Source organism: Eucyclogobius newberryi, unplaced genomic scaffold (genome assembly GCF_026437365.1).
Source record: "Eucyclogobius newberryi isolate DKJ021-1_F unplaced genomic scaffold, fEucNew1.0.hap1 SCAF_6, whole genome shotgun sequence".
Classification (NCBI taxonomy): Eukaryota; Metazoa; Chordata; class Actinopteri; order Gobiiformes; family Gobiidae; genus Eucyclogobius; species Eucyclogobius newberryi.
Window position 1 is genome coordinate 35,855,307 of NW_027316278.1, and position 20,814 is coordinate 35,876,120.

A 20,814-nucleotide genomic window follows, 5' to 3' on the forward strand; every position below is an offset into this window, starting at 1 on the left:
CAATTACTGTCGGGATCACATGCAATGGTATTTATTTATTTATTTATTTGTCTATGGGAGTTTTTATTTATTTATTTATAGGAGATCTTCTACTGAAAGTGTTTTTCAGACTTCCTATAAGTGATCTGTTCTTCTGTATCTACCTTTGTATCTACCTGCGTTGCACCAATGAAATTTCCCCATGTGGGACAATAAAGGAATATCTTATCTTATCTTATCTTATTGCTGTTCAGCTACGGTTTAGTGCCACATGTAGGGAATAGTGTGGACATTCAGACACGGCCTAAATCTCCTCTGTGTGCACTGTATGTAAAGCTTCATTGTGTAACCTGCCCCTTTACCTGAAGGTGCCCCTCTCCACGTCCTGCCCTGACAGCCTCACGTGGATGCCCTCCTTCAGCAGAGACCCAAAAGCCATGTACTCGCCCAGGGCCCAGTCCACCGTCCTGTTCCGGATCATCTCTTCCCGGCCTTTCAGGATCCTGCTCAAACCTGAAAGCAAAACAACATGAGGACCGAACCAGGACTGAACCAGGACTGGCCCAGAGATGAACTAAGACAGGATCCTGCTCTAACCAGGTCTAAACTAGGACAAAACCGGTCTGGCACTTAAACCGGGTCGGAAACATGCTGACGTCCTCCTTGCTACGGTCTACAGTATTCTGAGCCCTGTGTTGTAGTTTTAGTAGTAACTGTGCCTCTGTTTATGGTGAAGTACTGGTAGTGGCAGTAGCAGCAGTAGTAGGCTGAATCCGAATGACTCCCTAGTCCCCGACCCCTCACTCATTAAATAGCCTTGCACTCAGAGTGGAGCAAAGCAAGCTAAAGATTAAAACTTAATGATAAAAAAAAAACACACACACACACAATCTAACTTAAGAAAAACGGTAGGTCAGCCGAACACCAGCAATTTGTGTTTACAATCTGTTTTGGGGGGAAAAGGCTTTCTGGACTGCAGAGGATTTTTCTTTGCAGGTTCAAGCAGAATACCATATTCAGTTCTTTTTAATACATCGATGATGCCAGAATCAGGGTCACATGATTCTGGCGTCTGGTTGAGGGGGAAAAAGTCAGATATATGAAAATGGATTCCTGTAATAGATATTTATCAAATCCAACACACACACACACACACACGCATTTATGGACTAACATTAATCATACATATTAATCAAGTTCTAGTCAAGATAGATCTTGAGATAAACCCAAGTGGAGACACTTGTCTTGAGATAAACCCAAGTGGAGACACTTGTCTTGAGATAAACCCAAGTGGAGACACTTGTAAAAAAAGGTAAGGGGCAGAAATGATGCGGGGAGATATATGTAGTGTATGTGTATATATATATATATATATATATATATATATATATATGTATATATATATATATATATGTATATATATATATATATATATATACACATATACACATATATGTGTATATATATATATATATATATATATACACATATATGTATGTGTGTATATATATATTTATATATATATATATATATATATATATACACACATATATATATATATATATATATATATATATATATACATATATATATACATACATACATACATACACACACATATATATATATATATATATATATATATATATATATCCATTTTTGGGGGCCCCTCACCACGTCATCAGAATCAGTTTTATTGCCAATGTCAGTAAACAATTCACATGTGGGAACTTTCTTCAACGCAAAAAAAGCGCACCAAAACTCCAGGGCATCCGTTTGCCATCTTGGTTAGTTTATTCTCAGCACCTCACAAGCACAAATATTGATAACTTAAATCCCACAATGCAACTTGGTATTCCGCTGACATCACCTCTACTCCCTGTACAAATAACACACATCCCAGATATGTTTTTGGGTGTATTTGTGGGCGTTAAGGGTCGACAGCCACATTAGCACATTAGTTTAAATTAATGAACAGGGGGGGTCTGGGGGCTCTCCCCCAGATATTTTCAGACCTTTTTTGGGTCTTCTGCTGCATTTTAATGTGGTCCAGCCGGCTAAAGTAAGTGTAAAATGTTGAGGTTGTAATGCTATAAAATGAAGATGTGATGAAACTGTGCCAGGAGAAAATGATTAAAGCCCGTTATTAATACATTAGTGTACTTAATTACTCAATACAATATTGGCTATGAAAAATAATTATGGTCAAATTGATTCATTTTAACTGAAAATGTAAAAGTAATAGTTATCCTTACTAATTTATCTTTTACAGCTCCCAACTGTTCCTGCTTGCCAAAGTGACAAAACAAGTTATATTAAATTAAACAAATGGCATAAGCATTGCTTGATTAACAATTAACACTGATAAAACTGTGCAAACATGTTATTCCCAGAGAATGAACAGAAGGAGAAGTGAAGGTCCAAACCTAGCTATAGTGAAGAGACTGCTTTTCTGCAACTTTGCCACTTTTATATAAAAAATATATAGTATTATTCTATAACAGACGTAATCATAATATGTCTGGTTATTTTTCACTATCAATTTATTATAATTTATAACAAATAGTCTAATGATGCTTTTTAAATACATTGAAATGTTTTATTGCTCTATTAAAAGTTAATTACAATATAAATGTTTGTTCTGATCTGAACATCACACACTGGACTCCTGCATGAAACAATGCTGCGATGTGATGGGACAGAGGCCGCACACTGTTCACTCCAAAGTTTCAGAGGTTCTGGACGAGACGGCGCTCGTCCAGACCGGATCTCCGCCTCTTCGTGACCCGGGCCATAGACGCCACCTCACCGGCCTCACCTGCAGCTAACACTACCGGGCTGGTGTAAATGTTAAGCTTATTATCTTTCATTCTGACATACTGTGTGCTGTGCAGAGCTCTCGTCGCCTCCAGCCTGAGTGAACTAACGTGAAAGAATCGTGTTGTTTCAAACAGCAGCATTAACCGTCTCTTTGTAATATAAGTTCAATACCTGGAGAGTGTTGTTGAGTTTGCAGTTTCTTTACATCGTCAAAGAGTTTCTTCGTTCGTTTTTCGGCACCAGGAGATATATTCTTCTGGACATGAGGACCACGCAGGGACTACGTTCTGTTGTGTTTATGTTTTGCTCTCGTTCTGCTCGCGCACAATGAAGTTGCCCAATCAGCGCAGGTTTGGTGTCTTGGTTGCCAGATTGTCATTACAAATAAATGCGGTTTGTGCGTTATATTTTACCCCTGTGTGCGCTGCCGCGCCAGCAGCGCTACTACACTAGTGGCGCACGCTGCGCTTGCACTTTGCATAAGATGGGTTGCCAGATTGGGGGCCCTATTAACGCCTCGGGGCCCTAAGCGGCTGCTTAGTTCGCTTATAGGCTGGGCCGGCCCTGTATATATCAGGTTTCAGAATAAGCGGTATCGCATCGCAAAATGCGACGCAATTTCTCTCGAATACGATGCGTTCGTCAGAAAAAAGTGTGTTTGTATCGCAGCTTTTGCGATACAAAAATGCGTGTTCAATCGTAGAACCAAAGCGCCTAAAAGTACTGATCACTCGTCAATCGATCGTCAATAACAGCATGACACACTTGACGGGTCTCGCGGCTGTCACAGATCGCGCGTACGAAAACTGCTGAGTGGGAGGAGCCACCGGGAGCGCGCGTGGAGGCGCTTTACGAGCGCCGCGTCTCGCTGATCTCACATGTGTTACACATAGTTATGTATGCTCCCGTTCTCACACATAACTATGTGTAACATGCTGTTATTGTGTAACATGTAGTTATTGTCATGAGATCAGTGAGACACTCGTAAAACCCCTCGTCGCCTCCGCGCGCTCCCGTTTTCACCCCGAGAACCTCGAGGATGTGGAATTCAAAGGGTCGAACTCACTTATGTCCAGGACAAAACCAAAACGTGTTGTGTGTGTAAGAGAAGTTATTCTGATACAAACAGCTCATCGTCATGACGACTCTGGTGGTGATATGTAACTTGTGAGTGTAAAGACAATATGTAAATGAGACTCATGTAAATAGTCATCTGATGATGAAGATATGGAAGAAAGTTGTAAATAAGACCATCTGACTTGGTGTCAATTAATTTGTTCAACAAATATTTTTATTTGCAAATTTTCTATTTTATTTAGACAAAAATTGAGTGTTTTTTAAAAATAGAATATTTACAAATACATTTGAAATAAATAATCTTGTTACATCAATGGAAAATATTGATTGTTAGTCACTTTTGTGTTTTGCTATGCAATTATCAAATTGCTATACAAATTTGAAAAGAATTGCGGATTGTGTAGCAGCACCGCTATACAAGTGAAAATCCTTAATCTGAACCCTGTAATATATATATATATGTCGGTGTAATCCCTCATTCGTCCAGGCGTGTTCCATAGTAGAAAAAGCTTCAGTTGTAGTCATCTGGACTCAGTTAGAAAAAATATATTTTTTCTAACTGAGTCCAGATGACTACAACTGAAGCTTTTTCTACTATATATATACATACATACATACATACATATGTATGTGTGTTTGTATATATATACAATGACAATGGGTGGTGGTATAAGGTTATTGCTATTTTAAAAAAAATATGACCACATCTACATGTACGACAACATATGGTGAGAATGGTAATAATAATATTAAACATTTTTACTAAAGAAAAAAATGAGCTGTAAGAAAAAAAAAAGATAGATCTTGCGTTAAATATCAGAAAGGTAATAATAATATAATACTTTTTGCCTGAATTGAGAAACTACTGCTCTTTTAACACTAATGACTTTATAGTGTAACAGTTTATTCAAAAGTTGTTTTACCTCCATGTATGGTGAAGTCCTCCATTGGCACAGATGAGGCCACACTCCCAATGTGGTTTAGGTTTTCCTCGCTCAGTCCGGTTGAGGGGCAGCTCATGGACTTAGGCTGGCCGTCCAAAGTAAAGAAACCTGCACAATATCAGCTGATGTGAGAACAATACCAGCGTACACCACCAGGGTGAAGGAGGTTCATTGCAAGTTTATAATAACTATTGAACTATTTTTATGTTGGTACAATTTGTACAACTGTCACTGATGTTTAGGGCCATCAGTGTTGAATATATGGAAATACTTTAGAAGTAGCATTTCAAGCAACAGTAGTTGGAGTGTTACCAGCGCAGTGTTTGCCTGTAGTAGTAGTAATAAAGCCCCTGTACCTGAAGATTATGTGTACAATGATCTTGTGCAATTTTTCTCCCCTTTTAAATTGGCACAGGCGCAGAGGGTTCAGCACTGCACATCTTTGAGCAGCTGTAGTTAAAATGTAGTTATGAGAAACATGACTATAATATATTTTTTAATTAATTAATATTTTAAGGAGAAAAGTTGTGCTAAATCTAATATAAGCATGTCTAATTCACCTGCTGAATGGAACATTCAGTATTTTTAAGACTCAAACATTGTTTGATCTGATCTGTGATAATATTCTAATATAATACTCTATTAAGACAATATTCTATTCATAACTAAAACAAATGTTTGCCAACTATATTAAAAAGTGAGTCAGAACTTGTAAACAGAATCAAATATAGCTTCATTATAAATGCGGTGGTAGGAGTAGCTGTTACGGATGAAGTTGGAGTCGGATAAAAAATATGAATATGTGGTAGAATTGAACAGCAGAAATAAGATTTGACTCTTGAGGAACAAATGGACAATAATTTGGGTCATCAGTCATAGCTTTTACAGTTTTAGTAGTAGTAGTAATACTTGGGATAGTAGTTTTGTTGCAGTAGCAGGACTATGTTAGACTTAGTGCTAGGAGTAGCAGTAGCTCTAGCTGTAGCAGTCGCTGTAGCGGTAGCTGTAGTGTTACCGGGCCAGGGCGAGTCCAGCCAGTCCTTGATGTGAAGGATCTTCTCGTCTTTGGAGCGAGCGTACGCCTCCTCACAGATTTTATCATACTTTGCGATCTCTTCCTGCAGAAAAAAAAAACCACAACAGAAATCAGAGTCAATCGGAAAGTGGCCCCACCGCTGCACAGCTGAAGAAAAGAGGTTTACTACAGAACTGCTTTTGTAATAGGTTTGAATTATGTTGAACGAAATTAGATTTGTGTTTTTTATTTTGAAATTCAGATTTAGTTCCCAGTGCACATTATAAACCCATCCAGGATCATTACAATGTGTTACTCAAGTGCAGTCACTTCACCTCGTACTCCTGAGCTGTCACTACACTACACTTCATACTCCTGCAGTCACTATACCTCGTACTCTTGTCTGGTCACGGCACCCTCAGAGATCAGTTTCTTGGCATACTTCCACAGCACAGGCTTCTGCTTCTTGATCTGTTTGTACATGAGCGGCTGAGTGAACATGGGCTCGTCCATCTCATTGTGGCCCATGCGGCGGTAGCACACCTGAAGTTACAAGAGACAATACAGAGGTTAGCATCGGCAGCTAAGAGGACTTTTGATTGCAACTGAATCAATTCAAAACAAAAATAACATTCCTTATTGCTTTAGTTTAATGTAATATACAGTCCTCCTGTAAACTGCACATTTACTTTGGGTTTATGGTAAAGAAAAAGGTGTAATTTGTTTGTTGCGTTGTTTCTTATCTACTACAGTTGAAGAGTGAATATTATGCTATACTCCTGTTTTACATCTGAATTTTTTTTTTTTTTTAATTTGCCTTTAAAAACCCCAGAAGCCTATGTCGTCAGTCAAAATGACGGATTAGAATTATCTAGACTAAAACTTCAGATTTATTGCGAGATATTTTCAAAACTAAAGGGATCATCTAACTACAAACAGTACAAAGACAGACTACGTTCAACTCCGAAAAGTTGATCCTGTTCGTACCAGGTCGACCACAACGTCCTTGTGGAACCTGGCTCTCCACTCTGCAGCCACTTTACATGCGTACGTCACCGCCTCCGGGTCATCCGCGTTCACGTGAAAAATGGGAGCGTTCACGACTCGAGCGACGTCTGTGGGGTAAGGGGACGAGCGAGCCACACGAGGGTCTGTGGTGAAGCCGATCTGAGAGAGGAGACAGTTAGCGCACATCTGACTCGGGGGAAATAGTAGCAGAAATAATCATAGTAACCATTGTCATCATAATCAAAAATTCTGAAATAGAGCTGATCTAAGTGTAATTGGTTTTAAGTATTTATAATAAAATAAGCAATATAAAATTTCCAAGGTAGAGATGGAGAAAATACTTTTTTCTAGCCTCAAAGTTGTATTTGACAAACGCTTTGAACCCTGTGGCCCATACAACGGTGCGATTAATTCATAGATTTTTACTGGCTGCCTGACCCCTGCATCACTACTGTGGACCATATTTTTGTGTAAATATCTCATGTTACAACGTAACACTCTCTCGCTAAGTACAAGTTCAGGAGCAGATGAACCAGATGTGAAGACACAGACACAGGTAAATCAGCTCACACAGAGAAATCAAGGACAGAGGGGACCGTAGGAACAGCTGTGATGTGTTTTCTCTTTGTTAAGCTTCAAAACGCTGTGTTTTATTACAATCCAACTCATATTCACTGAGAAATTAGTGTAGGATATGCAGATGACCTTCTCATGTTGCCATGGTGACAGGAATGCGGGCTACGGTGTTATCAGCTAACAGTCCACGTGGAGATTTATGATCCTTGCAGGAGCAGAGACGCTTTGACGTTGGAAATAACTTTTCCATCGAATGACTTCTTCTGGATTAAAATTAACTCAGAGAGTCATTTTCTCTCTAAAAGAAAAGCTAAAACGCTAAAAAGACAGTTTATGCGGTTTTAGTAAAAAAAATCATCTGGTTACAGACTTTGTCCACAAGATGACTTTACTGTAAAAATGATAGTGTGTTCTACATGCTCATTTAACTGTTTTTATAAGTTGTCTTGTGGATGATTTTACCTTTGTATCTATTGTGGGCCAATGTTAATGCTAAACAAAGCGGCTACATTACTCCAGATCTCTTCCCTTATCAAGCTCTTACCCAGCGTGCGTGCTGATTGGCTGAACCAGAACCAGAGAGAGGTTCCATTCAGTTTCCATCTGAGCTCCATTGGAGTTCCATCTGAGGAAGGTCCATGAGACCGGACCTTGGGAGAGTGCTCATCTCTGGCCTAGCGATGCTAAGTTAAGCTACGGGACAAAGACAATTCAGAGCCAGAAGCGAACTTTCTCTGCCCGTTTTAAACGTGATTGAGACTGCAGCATACACAATCAAGCAAAGGACCTTTTTGCAACTTTTCAAGTCCAGGACAGTCTTTTCAGACCAGCCTCATCGGTGAATCAGTGCAACAGCCCTTTTATTGAGGAACGCCTCAGAGCCAAGGAGATCTCCAGAGCAGCCCTGCTCTGTGGACTGAGCTGCAGTGTGACCCCCGAGTGAAGCCTGGAGACGACCCACACAGGCCCATCTCCTCACAGCTTCTGGTTCCGTTTGTATAATGCTCTTCACAGGCTGGCTGATAATATCATCTTAGAATTGACTCTGACAACTAGCTAGATCTAGAACAATCATGTCTAGCATTTCCATCTGTTATCGACTCATTTGCATATTCTTAATTCATATATCTGTTAAATTATTTGGTCATTAAATCTTCATAACCAACCTTGAATGTCCCCCCTCTTTCACAAGTGGGAGGACATTCATAACCTTACAGTACCTGTACTAGTAAGAATACCCTGCATTAGTCTATTTATTACACGCACAACAAAAGACAACCGACAAGTTTAAATATCTCATGTCACAATTTGGGCACCTGCGGCTTATTGACAGGTGCAGACCGTATATGTACGGTGGCTGCCCACTAGTCCGAAGGTTCACTAGTCTGAAGGTTAGGGGTTAGGGTTAGGTTCGGACTAATGAACCTTCAGACTTGCAAACCTTCAGTCTTGTGGGGTGGAACCCTTTCTTTGTAAATTTTGTTGGAGCCGCTTTTATGGGCTGTATAGCCCGAAAAGTATGGTACGTAATATCAGTTTGAGGTTGGAATCCAAGATGGCGCCTGTGTTCGGCCACGCCACTGCTCGACTCTTGTTATGCCGCATATTAGTGACGATCGTTACAACTTATGCAGTTTCATCAGCCCAGACATTAGTCTGTTGTGTGTCTGCTGTACGGGTTTATGACCGTGGCGCACTTTTCCGCATCAAAGCGTCGATGGAGTCGCTTTTCGACACATGGGACAGGTACAAACAAGCCTTTCCGCTACCCCTTGTTTGTCCGTCCAACTCACCTGTCGTTTTGCTGCTGTCCCGAGGCCCGGGGAAGAGGAAGAAGCAGAGGAGAAGAGGAACAAGGTCTGGTGTGCAAGTCAAGCGCAGACGAGCCTTGTGTTCGGAGCGCACGAGCCTGGACATTGGGAGACGTGCTCGGTGCTTACGCCTGATCCCGCTCCTCGATGTTTGCGGCTGTTCACCGTCGCCGTCTTCGCCGCCTGCCCGGGTCAGCGCGGCTGCTTTCCCGGAGCCTGCCCAGGTCATCGCAGCTGCTTTCCCGGAGCCTGCCCGGGCCATCGCGGCTGCACTGGTCCTGGAGCCTGCGCGGAACGTGGCGGCTGTTTTCCTGGAGCCTGCGCGCCGCTGGAATTATGAGCGCTGGGGTCCACCGCCACCGTCCGCTTCCTTGTTTTCGTCGGCTTACCGGCGAAACAGATGGGAATCACGTGACCGTAACACTTGCCTTTGACAGGTCCCGCTGCTCTCAGCTGAACCGATGTACGTGACGTCATCCACGGTCCGGCTCGGCTTGTTGAATGCCCGTTCAATTGCCAACAAAGCTTTTTCTTGAATGAACTTTTTACAAGACAAAACCTTGATTTCACGTGTCTTACGCAGACATGGCAGAGAGAGGGTGAGTTTATTCATCTAAATGAACTCTGCCCACCTGGCTGCTCCGTTTCTGCGATGCCCCGCCCTGGTCGACGTGGAGGAGGTCTGGCAGTTGTGTCCCAGGACCGTTACATGTGTAAAGTCATCGACTCACACACTTTCACTTCCTTTGAATCACAGATGATCAAGGTTGGTTCTTCAAGTCCTTTTACTGTGTTTTAGTCTACCGGCCTCCTGGTCCTGCTGCTGTCTTTTTAAAGGACTTTAGTGACTTTTTATCTTCTATTATAAAGCTGGAAAATGTTTTAATTCTTGGGAATTTTAACATTTGGGTCGATGGCTCATCATGCCCTGCAAAGGATCTTTTAACCTTGACTGAAACATTTAATTTTGAGCAGCATGTCTCTGGTCCCACTCACCAAAAGGGACACACTTTAGACCTGATGTTTTCACTTGGCCTTGGTGTTGCTAACCTCTGTGTGGAGGATGTCCATATGAGCGATCATAGCTGTGTTTTATTTGAATTGAACTTTTCTCCTGAGCCTGTGCCCTCAAACATCAGGTCTCAGAGGCGCATTATCACTGCAAATACAGCCGTCCAATTTTCTGCTGTATTTGATCCTCATTTGTTTATGAATTGTCTTGATGTGGACAGTTTAATTCAGCCACTGTGTATCCATTTTAGATCAGGTGGCACCTGTAAAATCCACTTTGTCATCACAGAAAAAAGCTTGTCCTTGGATAAATGAAGATATCCTAAACCTAAAGAGACTATGTCGGAAAACTGAGCGTCTGTGGAAAACCTCCAGTCTTGAGGTCCATAGGTTACACCTCAGAGATCTTGTATCATCTTACAATGAAATGATGGAAAGTTCCAGATCTGATTACTTCTGCCAGCTAATAACATCTAACAAGAAAAACCCCAAAGTGTTGTTTGACACTATAAATTCTATTGTTTGTCCTACAGCTGCAGTGACTCCTGTTTCCTGCAAAGCCGACAGCAATGAATTCCTCAGGTTCTTTATCGATAAGATCAAGATGGTCAAAGACCAAATCCCACTCCTTTTGTCTGATAAACCTGTTTCTGTGGAGCCTATTTCCCAAAACTGGTCTTCTTTTAAGCCTGTCACTCTAGAAGACATCTCAGCTCTGGTGACCAAGATGAAACCCTCCTCTTGTACATCAGATGCCCTTCCCTGCAGGCTCTTCCTCAAAGTGTTTGATGTTATTGGCCCCTGGGTTACCAAAATGGTAAATCTCTCTCTTTCTACCGGTGTGTTTCCTGGTCCATTTAAACATGCCATAGTTGAGCCTTTACTGAAAAAGACAAACTTGGACCCAATAGACCCAAAAAGTTTCAGACCCATATCAAAGCTGCCTTTCATGTCCAAAATCCTTGAGAAGGTGGTCTCTGAACAACTGTCAGATTTCCCTGGTCAGTCAAACATTCACGACTCTTTTCAATCTGGTTTCCGCAAACATCATTCTACGGAAACCGCATTGCTAAAAGTGTCCAGTGACATTATGATGTCTGCTGATTCTGGAAAATGCACGGTTTTAGTTCTGTTGGATCTGTCTGCACGGTTGACCTTTGACACTGTCGACCATCATATCCTGTTAAACAGACTGAGGGACCTGATTGGACTATTGGGGTCAGTTCTTCATTGGTTTTCCTCATATTTATCCGGTCGGAGCTTTAGTGTTGCTGCAAACCAAATAATGTCTGACTCAGCTGATCTGTTGTGTGGAGTTCCTCAGGGCTCCGTTTTGGGTCCCGTCCTATTTCTGCTTTATATAATCCCCCTGGGAATGATCTTTAAAGAGTTTAGTGATGTGTCCTACCACCTGTTCGCTGACGATATTCAGCTCTATTGCTCTTCTTCTGAGATCCAGAAGCTGAAATCATTGGTCAGTTGTTTAGTGCAAATAAAACAATGGCTGAGTAAAAACTCCTTGCAGCTAAATGCTGATAAAACAGAAACATTGATTATTGCCCCTGATGATGCCATTCCAGGGATAAACCAGTACTTGGGTGATTTAGGCCACACTGTAAAACCAAGTCTTAGAAACTTGGGTGTTGTCTTTGACAAAGACATGTCTTTAGAGCACCACTCCAAGCTGTTGACGAGGAACTGTTTCTTTCAATTGAGGAAAATCTCTAAGCTCAGGAAAATGGTGTCTCAAAATGATCTGGAACTTATAATTCATGCATTTGTGTCTTCACGTTTAGACTATTGTAACAGTTTGTTTTCCCGTCTTAACAAGAAGGAACTCTCTCGTCTGCAGCTGGTCCAGAACTCTGCAGCGAGGATCTTGACTCGCACAAATAGAAGGGCCCACATTTCACCCATTCTCAAAGCCCTTCACTGGAGCCGGTCTCGTACCGGATACAGTTTAAAATTCTAGTTCTGACTTTTAGAGCTTTAAATGGTCAGGTCCCATCGTACATCAGCGATCTGATTAAACCGTACACTCCCTCTCGCTCACTAAGGTCTTTGGATCATAAACTCCTGTTGGTTCCTCGCACCCGTTTTCGGACTAGAGGAGACTGATCCTTCCAGGCAGTTGCCCCCAGACTCTGGAATGATCTTCCGTTCTCCCTGTGGTCACTGGACTCAGTTGTTGCTTTTAAGGGTCAGCTTAAAACCTTTTTTATTTAGTCAAGCCTTTTAATTGCATTTGTTTTAGCGGCTGATTTTACTGTATATTGTTGTATATGTATTGCTCACTGTAAATTTTTTGTGTTTTTATCGTTTTATTCTGTGTTTTGTGAAGCACTTTGTGACTTCTGTCTGTGAAAGGTGCTATACAAATAAAATGTACTTACTTACTTACTAATATATATGTAGACAAAGAAAAAAACTATTGTGTGCTCAAGATTTCTGTTCAGTAAAACCTAAAAACTATGATTTTGCCTTAATTAAAAAAAATGTGTTGCTCCTAATCTCCAGTTAAATAAACAGATTATGTATTCGACAATAGTAAATGCCTTTAAAGAAGGCTCCTATGTCACTCACATGTGTCTGTGTGCTTTAACTTTGGCAGAACCACCTGGATTTTTCATATTTTGCAATGTTCTGAGGTTAATCCCAGTTTCCTATTATATTTCACATCACTTTTGTCGCCATTCATGAATTCGACAATGTTTTATTTTAGAAATGTTTAAAGGCTCTGTCGCATCCGCAGTAGTTGTGTCTCACCTGGTTGTTGACGACCACGTGGATGGTGCCGTGGGTGGAGTACGAAGGCAGGTCTGAAAGATGGAACGTTTCGTACACGATTCCCTGACCAGCGAACGCAGCGTCTCCGTGGAGCAGGATCGACATCACCTGAACAAAAACAGTGTGACTCAGGACGTGGTCGTGAGCTGCCATGAGCCTCTGTAGCGCCCTCTGCTGTTACCCTCTTGCCGTCGTTGTCTCCGCAGTAGAACTGTTCAGCTTTGGTCTTCCCCTGCACCACAGGGTCCACAGCCTCCAGGTGAGACGGGTTCGCCACCAGAGACAGAGTGATGTTTCTGTTTGTGACGCGGTTTATACGCCGATGGTACGTGCCCAAGTGGTACTTCACATCCCCAGAGCCCTAACGAGGAGAGGAGTAGATGTAACTGAGACCATTCATTGGAATTATTGCGACTAGTTGACTTAAAAAAAATACTCATAGTTGTAATTTGAGCATCTGGATCGGGATCTGGACTATATAGACTCTAAAACGCATACAAAACGACAGCAGCATCATTAAACCAAAATGTCAAATGATGAACTATTTCCTTTTTTTTTTTTTTTTTTTTATCAATACTACAGTTTATTTGTAAAGATTCTGTTTCTAGAAGCCTTCATTTCAATGCCTTATTTCAACCTTAATTTGTTTAAGTAGCTTTAGTCTGATGGAGCAGCATAGAGCTGCATGGTACTGGAAATGATGGCGACATGGCTGTTACAGTTTTTTACGATTGAATAAACACAATTTTGATTGTTTTGTTTTATTTAGCAAAACCCTACACACAATGAAACACTCTTGAAACTTCATTGAAAAAACTATGCACTAACTTATCAAAACCATATTTTTTTACCATATGAAACACACACATTGCATATGACTTAACTATGTTTGCACCAGTTACACTGCTGTTTAAAACCTTAAACACTTTTTAAGGAGGAGGACCTCTGTGTTATTGCGATTGATACTTTTGATACATTGTGCAGCCCTAGAGCAAATGAAGCAGAGAAGCAGATAACTCGTACCTCGTCTGCCGCCTCCAGTTTAGAGTCAAACTGACAGAAGATCTGCTCCAGCTCTTTGCGGATGATGTTAGCGAGAACGTTGAGGCGCCCCCTGTGGGGCATGCCCATGATGATGTTCTCCACTCCTTTCACTGAGGACTTGTCGATGATGGTTTTCAGAGCCGGGATCAGGGCCTCGCAGCCCTCAAGCCCGAAGCGCTTCTCTGCTGACCACTTCTTCTGCAGGAACTCCTCAAACCTGATTCATTAAAATCATATTTTTTCAACGATAAGTTTCGACTCTCATCCAAGAATCATTCTCAATCTGCGAATCAAGACCGGGAACTCAGATATTTATCCTACTCTGGGTAGGCGGGACCTCCTGATGAAAAGGTGTTTTTGGTTTAACCCAGGGGTTGGCAATTATTTTCCTCCGAGGGCCAAATCCGAATCCAGGCAAGTAGCGGAGGGCCGGCCCGCAATCATTGGTGTGAAAAAAAAAAAATCCCTAAAATTAAATATCAAATAAATAAAATATCACTTTTCTGTCAAATATAGGCTATTGAATCTATTATTTAATTCATTTCACGTCATCTTTATTAAGGATACAAGTGCAGACAGATGCCGGGCAAAAAGGCCGTGGCTGGAGAGCCGCGGCGCGGTCAGATAGCCGCGCAGTTTCAGGGACCGCGGCATTTCCCTTATAGCCTCATGGCTAACCCTAACCTTAACCTTAACCTTAACCCTAACCTTAACCCTAACCTTAACCCGGCGCGGTCTAAAACGGCGCTAAAACGCGGTCAAATAGCGGCGCAGTTTCAGGAGCCGCGCGGCCGGCCGGCACAAAAATAACATGGCAGTTTCGGCCACGCGCCGCGGCTCTGCAGACACTGCCGGGCAAAAAAGGAAAAAAGATAAATAAATAAATAAATAAATATATATATATATATATATATATATATATATATGTTTTTTTTTAAATATTACTGCGACAAGCTTGGCGGGCCGGATTGAAAGGCCTGGCGGGCCGGATGTAGCCGTAGTTTGCCCACCCCTGGTTTAACCAGAAACTAAACCTCTTTGTTTTCTATTAAACTAGCTTCTTCGTTTACTATGAAAAACTTTCTGGTGAAACCAATAACACCTTTTCATCAGGAGGTCCCGCCTGGTAATATATCCAAAATATCAAAGGTTGAGATCATCGTATGTATCGCAAAATTGTAAATTTTTTGTAATGTAAGGAATCCTGTCATTCCGAATCCAAATGTTGAAGACAAAAATAATTGTACTCGGGATCTCCTTGCTGTAAACCTTAATGTAAATGTTAACAGACCTGTAGATGTTGTGGCAGGATAATATAATTGAGGGTGGACTGATATACTGTACTGCAACAGACCTTGTACAGAAACAGTGCCCCCATGTGGCTGTACCTGGTGGAGCGGACCATGCGAGAGAGGAGTTTCCTCTTTTCCTTTAGAGTGAACTCCATCCCTCCCGGAGTCTCAAACTTCTGCCTGATCCACTGACACTGCTCCAGGTCATTTATGAACATGAACTCGACACCGATGTGCTTACAGTACGCCATCTACAGGACAAACCACAGAACAGCAGGGTTAGAGAAACATTACGCCATCTATAGTAAAAAACACGGGGGAACAACAGGGTTAGAGGGTGGAGAGTGCGCCATCTACAACAAAGCTGATCTGATTTATCTGATTCATCACTGATAATGGTAGGTATGTTATCTACAAAAGTGAATTCAGCAATCCTTTATCCTAATGTATTTTTTGGAATGAGGACATATAGCGGTTTAAGTTGTTCTGGGCATAAACACAGTAAACCATTTGCAAAATAATTGTTGTCAATCCGTTTTCTGTTCAACAAATCCATAATTAAAAGAAAAAAAAGAAGAAAAAAAAAACATATACTCTGCTTTATCTGTATTGTTCTTGTCCTTCAAACATGCATCTTGTACCTTTACTTTTGCATTTACAACTTAAAATAATGTTGATAGTGAAAACTTACAACTGACTGATCATCAGGTTTCGTATTAACACTCCATCTACTCAAATGTAAGCACACAGTTGTAATGAGGTTGATTTCAACGTGAATTAACCTAAATACAACTTCAGCTATATTATTTTAGTTAATATAAAATAAAGCTGTAATACAGTCAATGTGTCCTTGAACAGAAAACAAAGACATTTTATTTTATTTTATTTCATCTCACCTCCAGTCTGCGGATGATCTCCTTCAGTGGCAGAGCGCGCTCAGATCCTCCGATGAACGTGGTTGTGGGCAGACGGAAAACCTTGTCCAAGTCTGATTCATCCAGACCATAGAAGCCTACAGGTCCCAGCATGCAACAGGGCAGAGGAGGGGGAGAGACAGGGATAGAGCGAGGGAGAAAAAAGATTTTTGGTTAAAGATTCAAGTTGCTTAAATAATAAATTAGGCCTGCACAGAAAATCCACTTTGTCAGCGTTTCATTTCAATTAAGTTGTTTTAAATGTGATTGCAAATTGCCAAAGACAAAAAAGATACTAATTTCTGTGCATGTACAGTAACTGCTCCAGGCTCAGTACAAAGGCTGCGTTCAGAACACGTCCACCGTAAAATGTCTTTACCTAAGTCTGACTGCGAAAATGAGGCAAAAATCTGAATATTTACACCAATTTCCAGTGACATAACATTTACAGAAATAAAAATAAAATGTTCAAAATCCTCTTTGTACCTTTTTAAAAAGCGAAAATATTATTTTATTGTCCCAGAGGAAATTTGTTTTACACATACAAAAATCCACCTGCAGTGACTCGCTTTAAAATAAATATGGATTTCAATCTTAATTTGATGAACAAGGCAGACTTAAAATAAGTCACAAAGACAACATATCAGCCAGTGGGAGCAGAGATAACAACAACCCTTCAGCCAATCCGCATGGTGCCTTTATGCAGCGCAAATCTAACCAAAACGTCACCAGATTCTGACCGAAAAACATGAAACGACCGGCCGCTGAAGCAGAACTGGACAAGCTCTCGGACAAACATACATTCCTCTCCTCTCAGAACATGAGTCTGTCTAAACATATGCAGAGTGACGTTTGTGTGCGGTCCTGCAGTCAAATTCTGCCATCCCATTTCAAAAGTTATGCATTACCATGACGACCAGAGCTACATCATTGTTTCTTACACATGACACTGCACAATTTGAGTTGTCGCAATTACCAAATCGCAATGTTCATATTTTCTTTCTTATTTTTAGCCCAAAGGCTTTATTAGTCAGGACAGTTGTAGTGTGAAATGGGGAGAAAAGGGGCACTGACGGACAGTAAATGTCGAGGGCTGGACTCAAACCCACAACGCCAAGCAATCCGTTCCTATTTCTGTCTACACCTAGACTTGTTAATACACCTGCACACTTTTAACAGAATACTATTTTTTCCAATATGAATTGGAAATCAAACTGCAATACTTATTTCCCTAGAAACACATTAAATATTGTTTATGTCAATAAAACAAATAGATAATTGTACCTGCTGTGATCAACATGTCAGTATTCTTTACTGATATTTGCTCGCTTTATTAGCAATTAAAAAACTAAAAAAACATTAACATGACATAAAAAGATTTACTTGGATTAAAGTTAAAATACACAAGTGTGAAAATAAATGGCGAAGGGATTAAGACATCCAGGCATAAAACATATCCATAAAGACCAAAGACAAGATACAACTGGACTTGATTGGACACTATGAGGTTTGCCTTCGCCAGGCAAATGACGAAGGCCCAGTTGCCGAAACGTTGCCTCTTCATCTGAGAATATATTTCACTTGCAAGTTAGAGAGTGTGTGGGATTTTCTTTTCCAGTTGTCAACAAGTCAAAAGATGAGACTTTTTAACTATATGTTGAAATATGTTGAGACTGTTGATGCTCGTGCAAAAAGGCATCTAGGCATACGTTGCAAACTCAAATTGAAAACTGTTCTCACCCTTCTAGAGCCATAATAACCACTTTCTGATTCTGAAGTAGAGGAATAAATGCCAACATCACAAACTCCAGCTCAAACTCAGACTTACTCTAATCCAAACTCATTTGAACCAGGATCATTTGAACCAAGGTTAGCAGAGCGCAGGCTGCGTTTGCCACGTCGAATGAGGAGTCTGAACTCTGACTCTGCAACAAACCACAAACCTGCAGCTTCAGTGACTTCACGCTGTGCCGCTAAGACTCTCACACAGATTTAACATTCAAAGCACTGAACTAAAGGTGAAACCACTAAAACGACTTATTTCCACTGAATCAGGCAGAAGAAGCTATTATTGGTTTGACTCTTGAGAGCTTCTTGGATCTTTCACTGGACAACATTTTGAATTGAAAAGAAAATAATGGATAATGCTACTATTTTCAAGGTTTCAGACAAGCATTTTCTACAGCTATGTATGTTTTTTTTAACTAGATTTGCATACATATACCCCAGATGAGTAAAAAATAGGCTTAAAAAGATACTCACAAACTTTAGAGTTGTTTTAGCAGGAGATGGATCAAAGCAAATACAAATATTAATGTTCAAGATGAGTCTGATTCAAGTAATCCTTCATTTGTCCAGGAGTGGTTCCGAAGGTAGTCACTGCTTTCACTCAGAACACTGCTTTAGAAATAAAGAAGTTTCAACTTCCATTCAAAAGTCATTTTCAAAAGGGAAATGGTTTGAGCAGCAGCATTTATGCTCTCCTGAACTCAAAATGGTCTGGCCAAAATGGAGAAGAAAACCTTTTTTTCCAAACAAGAATGGTGATCTGAGATACAGTACAACCTCCCCTCAGTATAAAATAGCATAAGAAGACCTTGGCAGAGACCAAATTAGTCAAATGCTAATTAAGTACTTGACATCATTGAAGACCTCACCAAGCAATAAGAACGATAATGCCCTAAACAAGGGCTGAGCAAATTTCATTAAAAAAACTCCTCCCTTTGGGCAGAACCATTCAGAGGTCTGCAGTGTGCAAATGCAGCTGCTCAGACCATTTCTATCAAATTGAAAATGGCTTTCCATGGCCTTTCTATCTTGAGTTCTAAAACAGGAACCTTTTCTACCATAATTAAGACTGTAAACATGGAGGAGCATCTTCTGGATCATAACCTGACATCACAAAGTGGAGCAGACAGAGCATTCATATGCCAGATTATTCAGATCCTTCATTCTTTTACCATCCGCCAATTTCGCCCTGTGCACAATAGTCAGGCACACCCATATGGCATTACTTATTAAAAGAAAATCTTACAGCCCACATGCAAGTGTGATGAATCATTAGAAAGCTTAGGCCTTCTAGTTTCTGCAGATGTGCATAGGAACACTGTCAGGGCTAACAATACAGAAGCCCAAACATAAAAAAATGCATCCTTTTTTTAGTCTTGCTTGAATACTGTCAATTTGTTAAGGTCCTAAGCAAGTAAAATTATGCTATTCACTGTTTATGCTGTTTATCTTGTTGACAACAACTGTGTAAAGTTTCAGATCTCTAGGAATAGGCATTTTGGTGCTTTTGACCTTTTTGTATCAATAAAGCATCCAAATATGTGCCAACTGCGCCAAATGTTTTGTAGACGACAAATACCTATTACAACTGCTAAAAACAATGTATGTGAAAATGTGTAAACATGAGTTTAACCATGAATTTCCCAATAGAGGTTACATAAAAAAAAAAAATAGTATAATAATACATAAATCTAACAAAATGCGTGTCCAAAAGGCTAACAAGATCAGAAAACGTGGCGCGTAAAATCTGAACTGGCAGACCGGGGTGGTTGGCCCTCTGTCCAAGAGGGGTGTGTTCAACTACAGAGGGATCACACTCCTCAGCCTCCCCGGTAAGGTCTATTCCAAGGTACTGGAGAGGAGAATCCGACCGATAGTGGAACCTCAGATTCAGGAGGAGCAGAGTGGTTTTGGTCCCGTTCGTGGAACACTGGACCAGCTCTATACTCTCCATCGGGTGCTCGAGGGTTCATGGGAGTTTGCCCAACCAGTCCACATGTGCTTTGTGGGTCTGGAGAAGGCTTTCGACCGTGTCCCTCTGGTTGTCCTTTGGGGGGTGCTCCGGGAGTACGGGGCCCTTTACTCAGGGCTGTCCGGTCCCTGTATGACCGGAGCAGGAGCTGTGTTCGCATTGCCGGCAGTAAGTCAGACCTGTTCCCAGTGCATGTTGGACTCCGCCAGGGCTGCCCTTTGTCACCGGTTCTGTTCATAATTTTTATGGACAGAATTTCTAGTTGCAGTCAGGGGTCGGAGGGTGTCCGGTTTGGGGACCACAGGATTCCATCTCTGCTGTTTGCAGACGATGTTGTCCTGATGGCTCCATCAAACCCGGACCTCCAACATGCACTGGGACGGTTTGCTGCCGAGTGTGAAGCGGCTGGGATGAGAATCAGAATCTCCAAATCCGAGGCCATGCTTCTCAACCGGAAAAAGGTGTATTGCCCTCTCCAGGTGGGTGGGGAGTCCTTGTCCCAAGTGGAGGAGTTCAAGTATCTCAGGGTGTTGTTCATGAGTGAGGGAAGGATGGAATGTGAGATTGACAGTCGCTGCATCGGACCGTTGTGGTGAAGAGGGAGCTGAGCCGAAAGACAAAGCTCTCGATTTACCGGTCAATCTACGTTCCTGCCCTCACCTATGGTCATGAACTTTGGGTAATGACAAGATCGCGGATACAAGCGGTCGAAATGAGTTTCCTCCGCCGGGTGGCTGGGCGCTCCCTTAGAGATAAGCTGAGGAGCTCAGTCACAC

At 41.3% G+C, this 20,814-nt stretch overlaps 1 protein-coding gene across 1 annotated transcript in view; it reads right to left on the minus strand.

The window, feature by feature from the left end:
- LOC140346545 (2-oxoglutarate dehydrogenase complex component E1-like) overlaps positions 1-20,814 on the minus strand; it is a 51,401-nt gene that overhangs the window by 24,084 nt on the left and 6,503 nt on the right. Inside the window, exons 4-13 of the mRNA XM_072432669.1 lie at positions 16,261-16,376; positions 15,461-15,615; positions 14,052-14,289; positions 13,210-13,389; positions 13,008-13,136; positions 6,823-7,002; positions 6,226-6,378; positions 5,836-5,938; positions 4,800-4,928; positions 342-492 (exon numbers count right to left, since the gene is read on the minus strand). Coding sequence (XP_072288770.1) covers positions 342-492; positions 4,800-4,928; positions 5,836-5,938; positions 6,226-6,378; positions 6,823-7,002; positions 13,008-13,136; positions 13,210-13,389; positions 14,052-14,289; positions 15,461-15,615; positions 16,261-16,376 — 1,534 coding nt within the window. The remainder of the gene's footprint in view (positions 1-341; positions 493-4,799; positions 4,929-5,835; positions 5,939-6,225; positions 6,379-6,822; positions 7,003-13,007; positions 13,137-13,209; positions 13,390-14,051; positions 14,290-15,460; positions 15,616-16,260; positions 16,377-20,814) is intronic.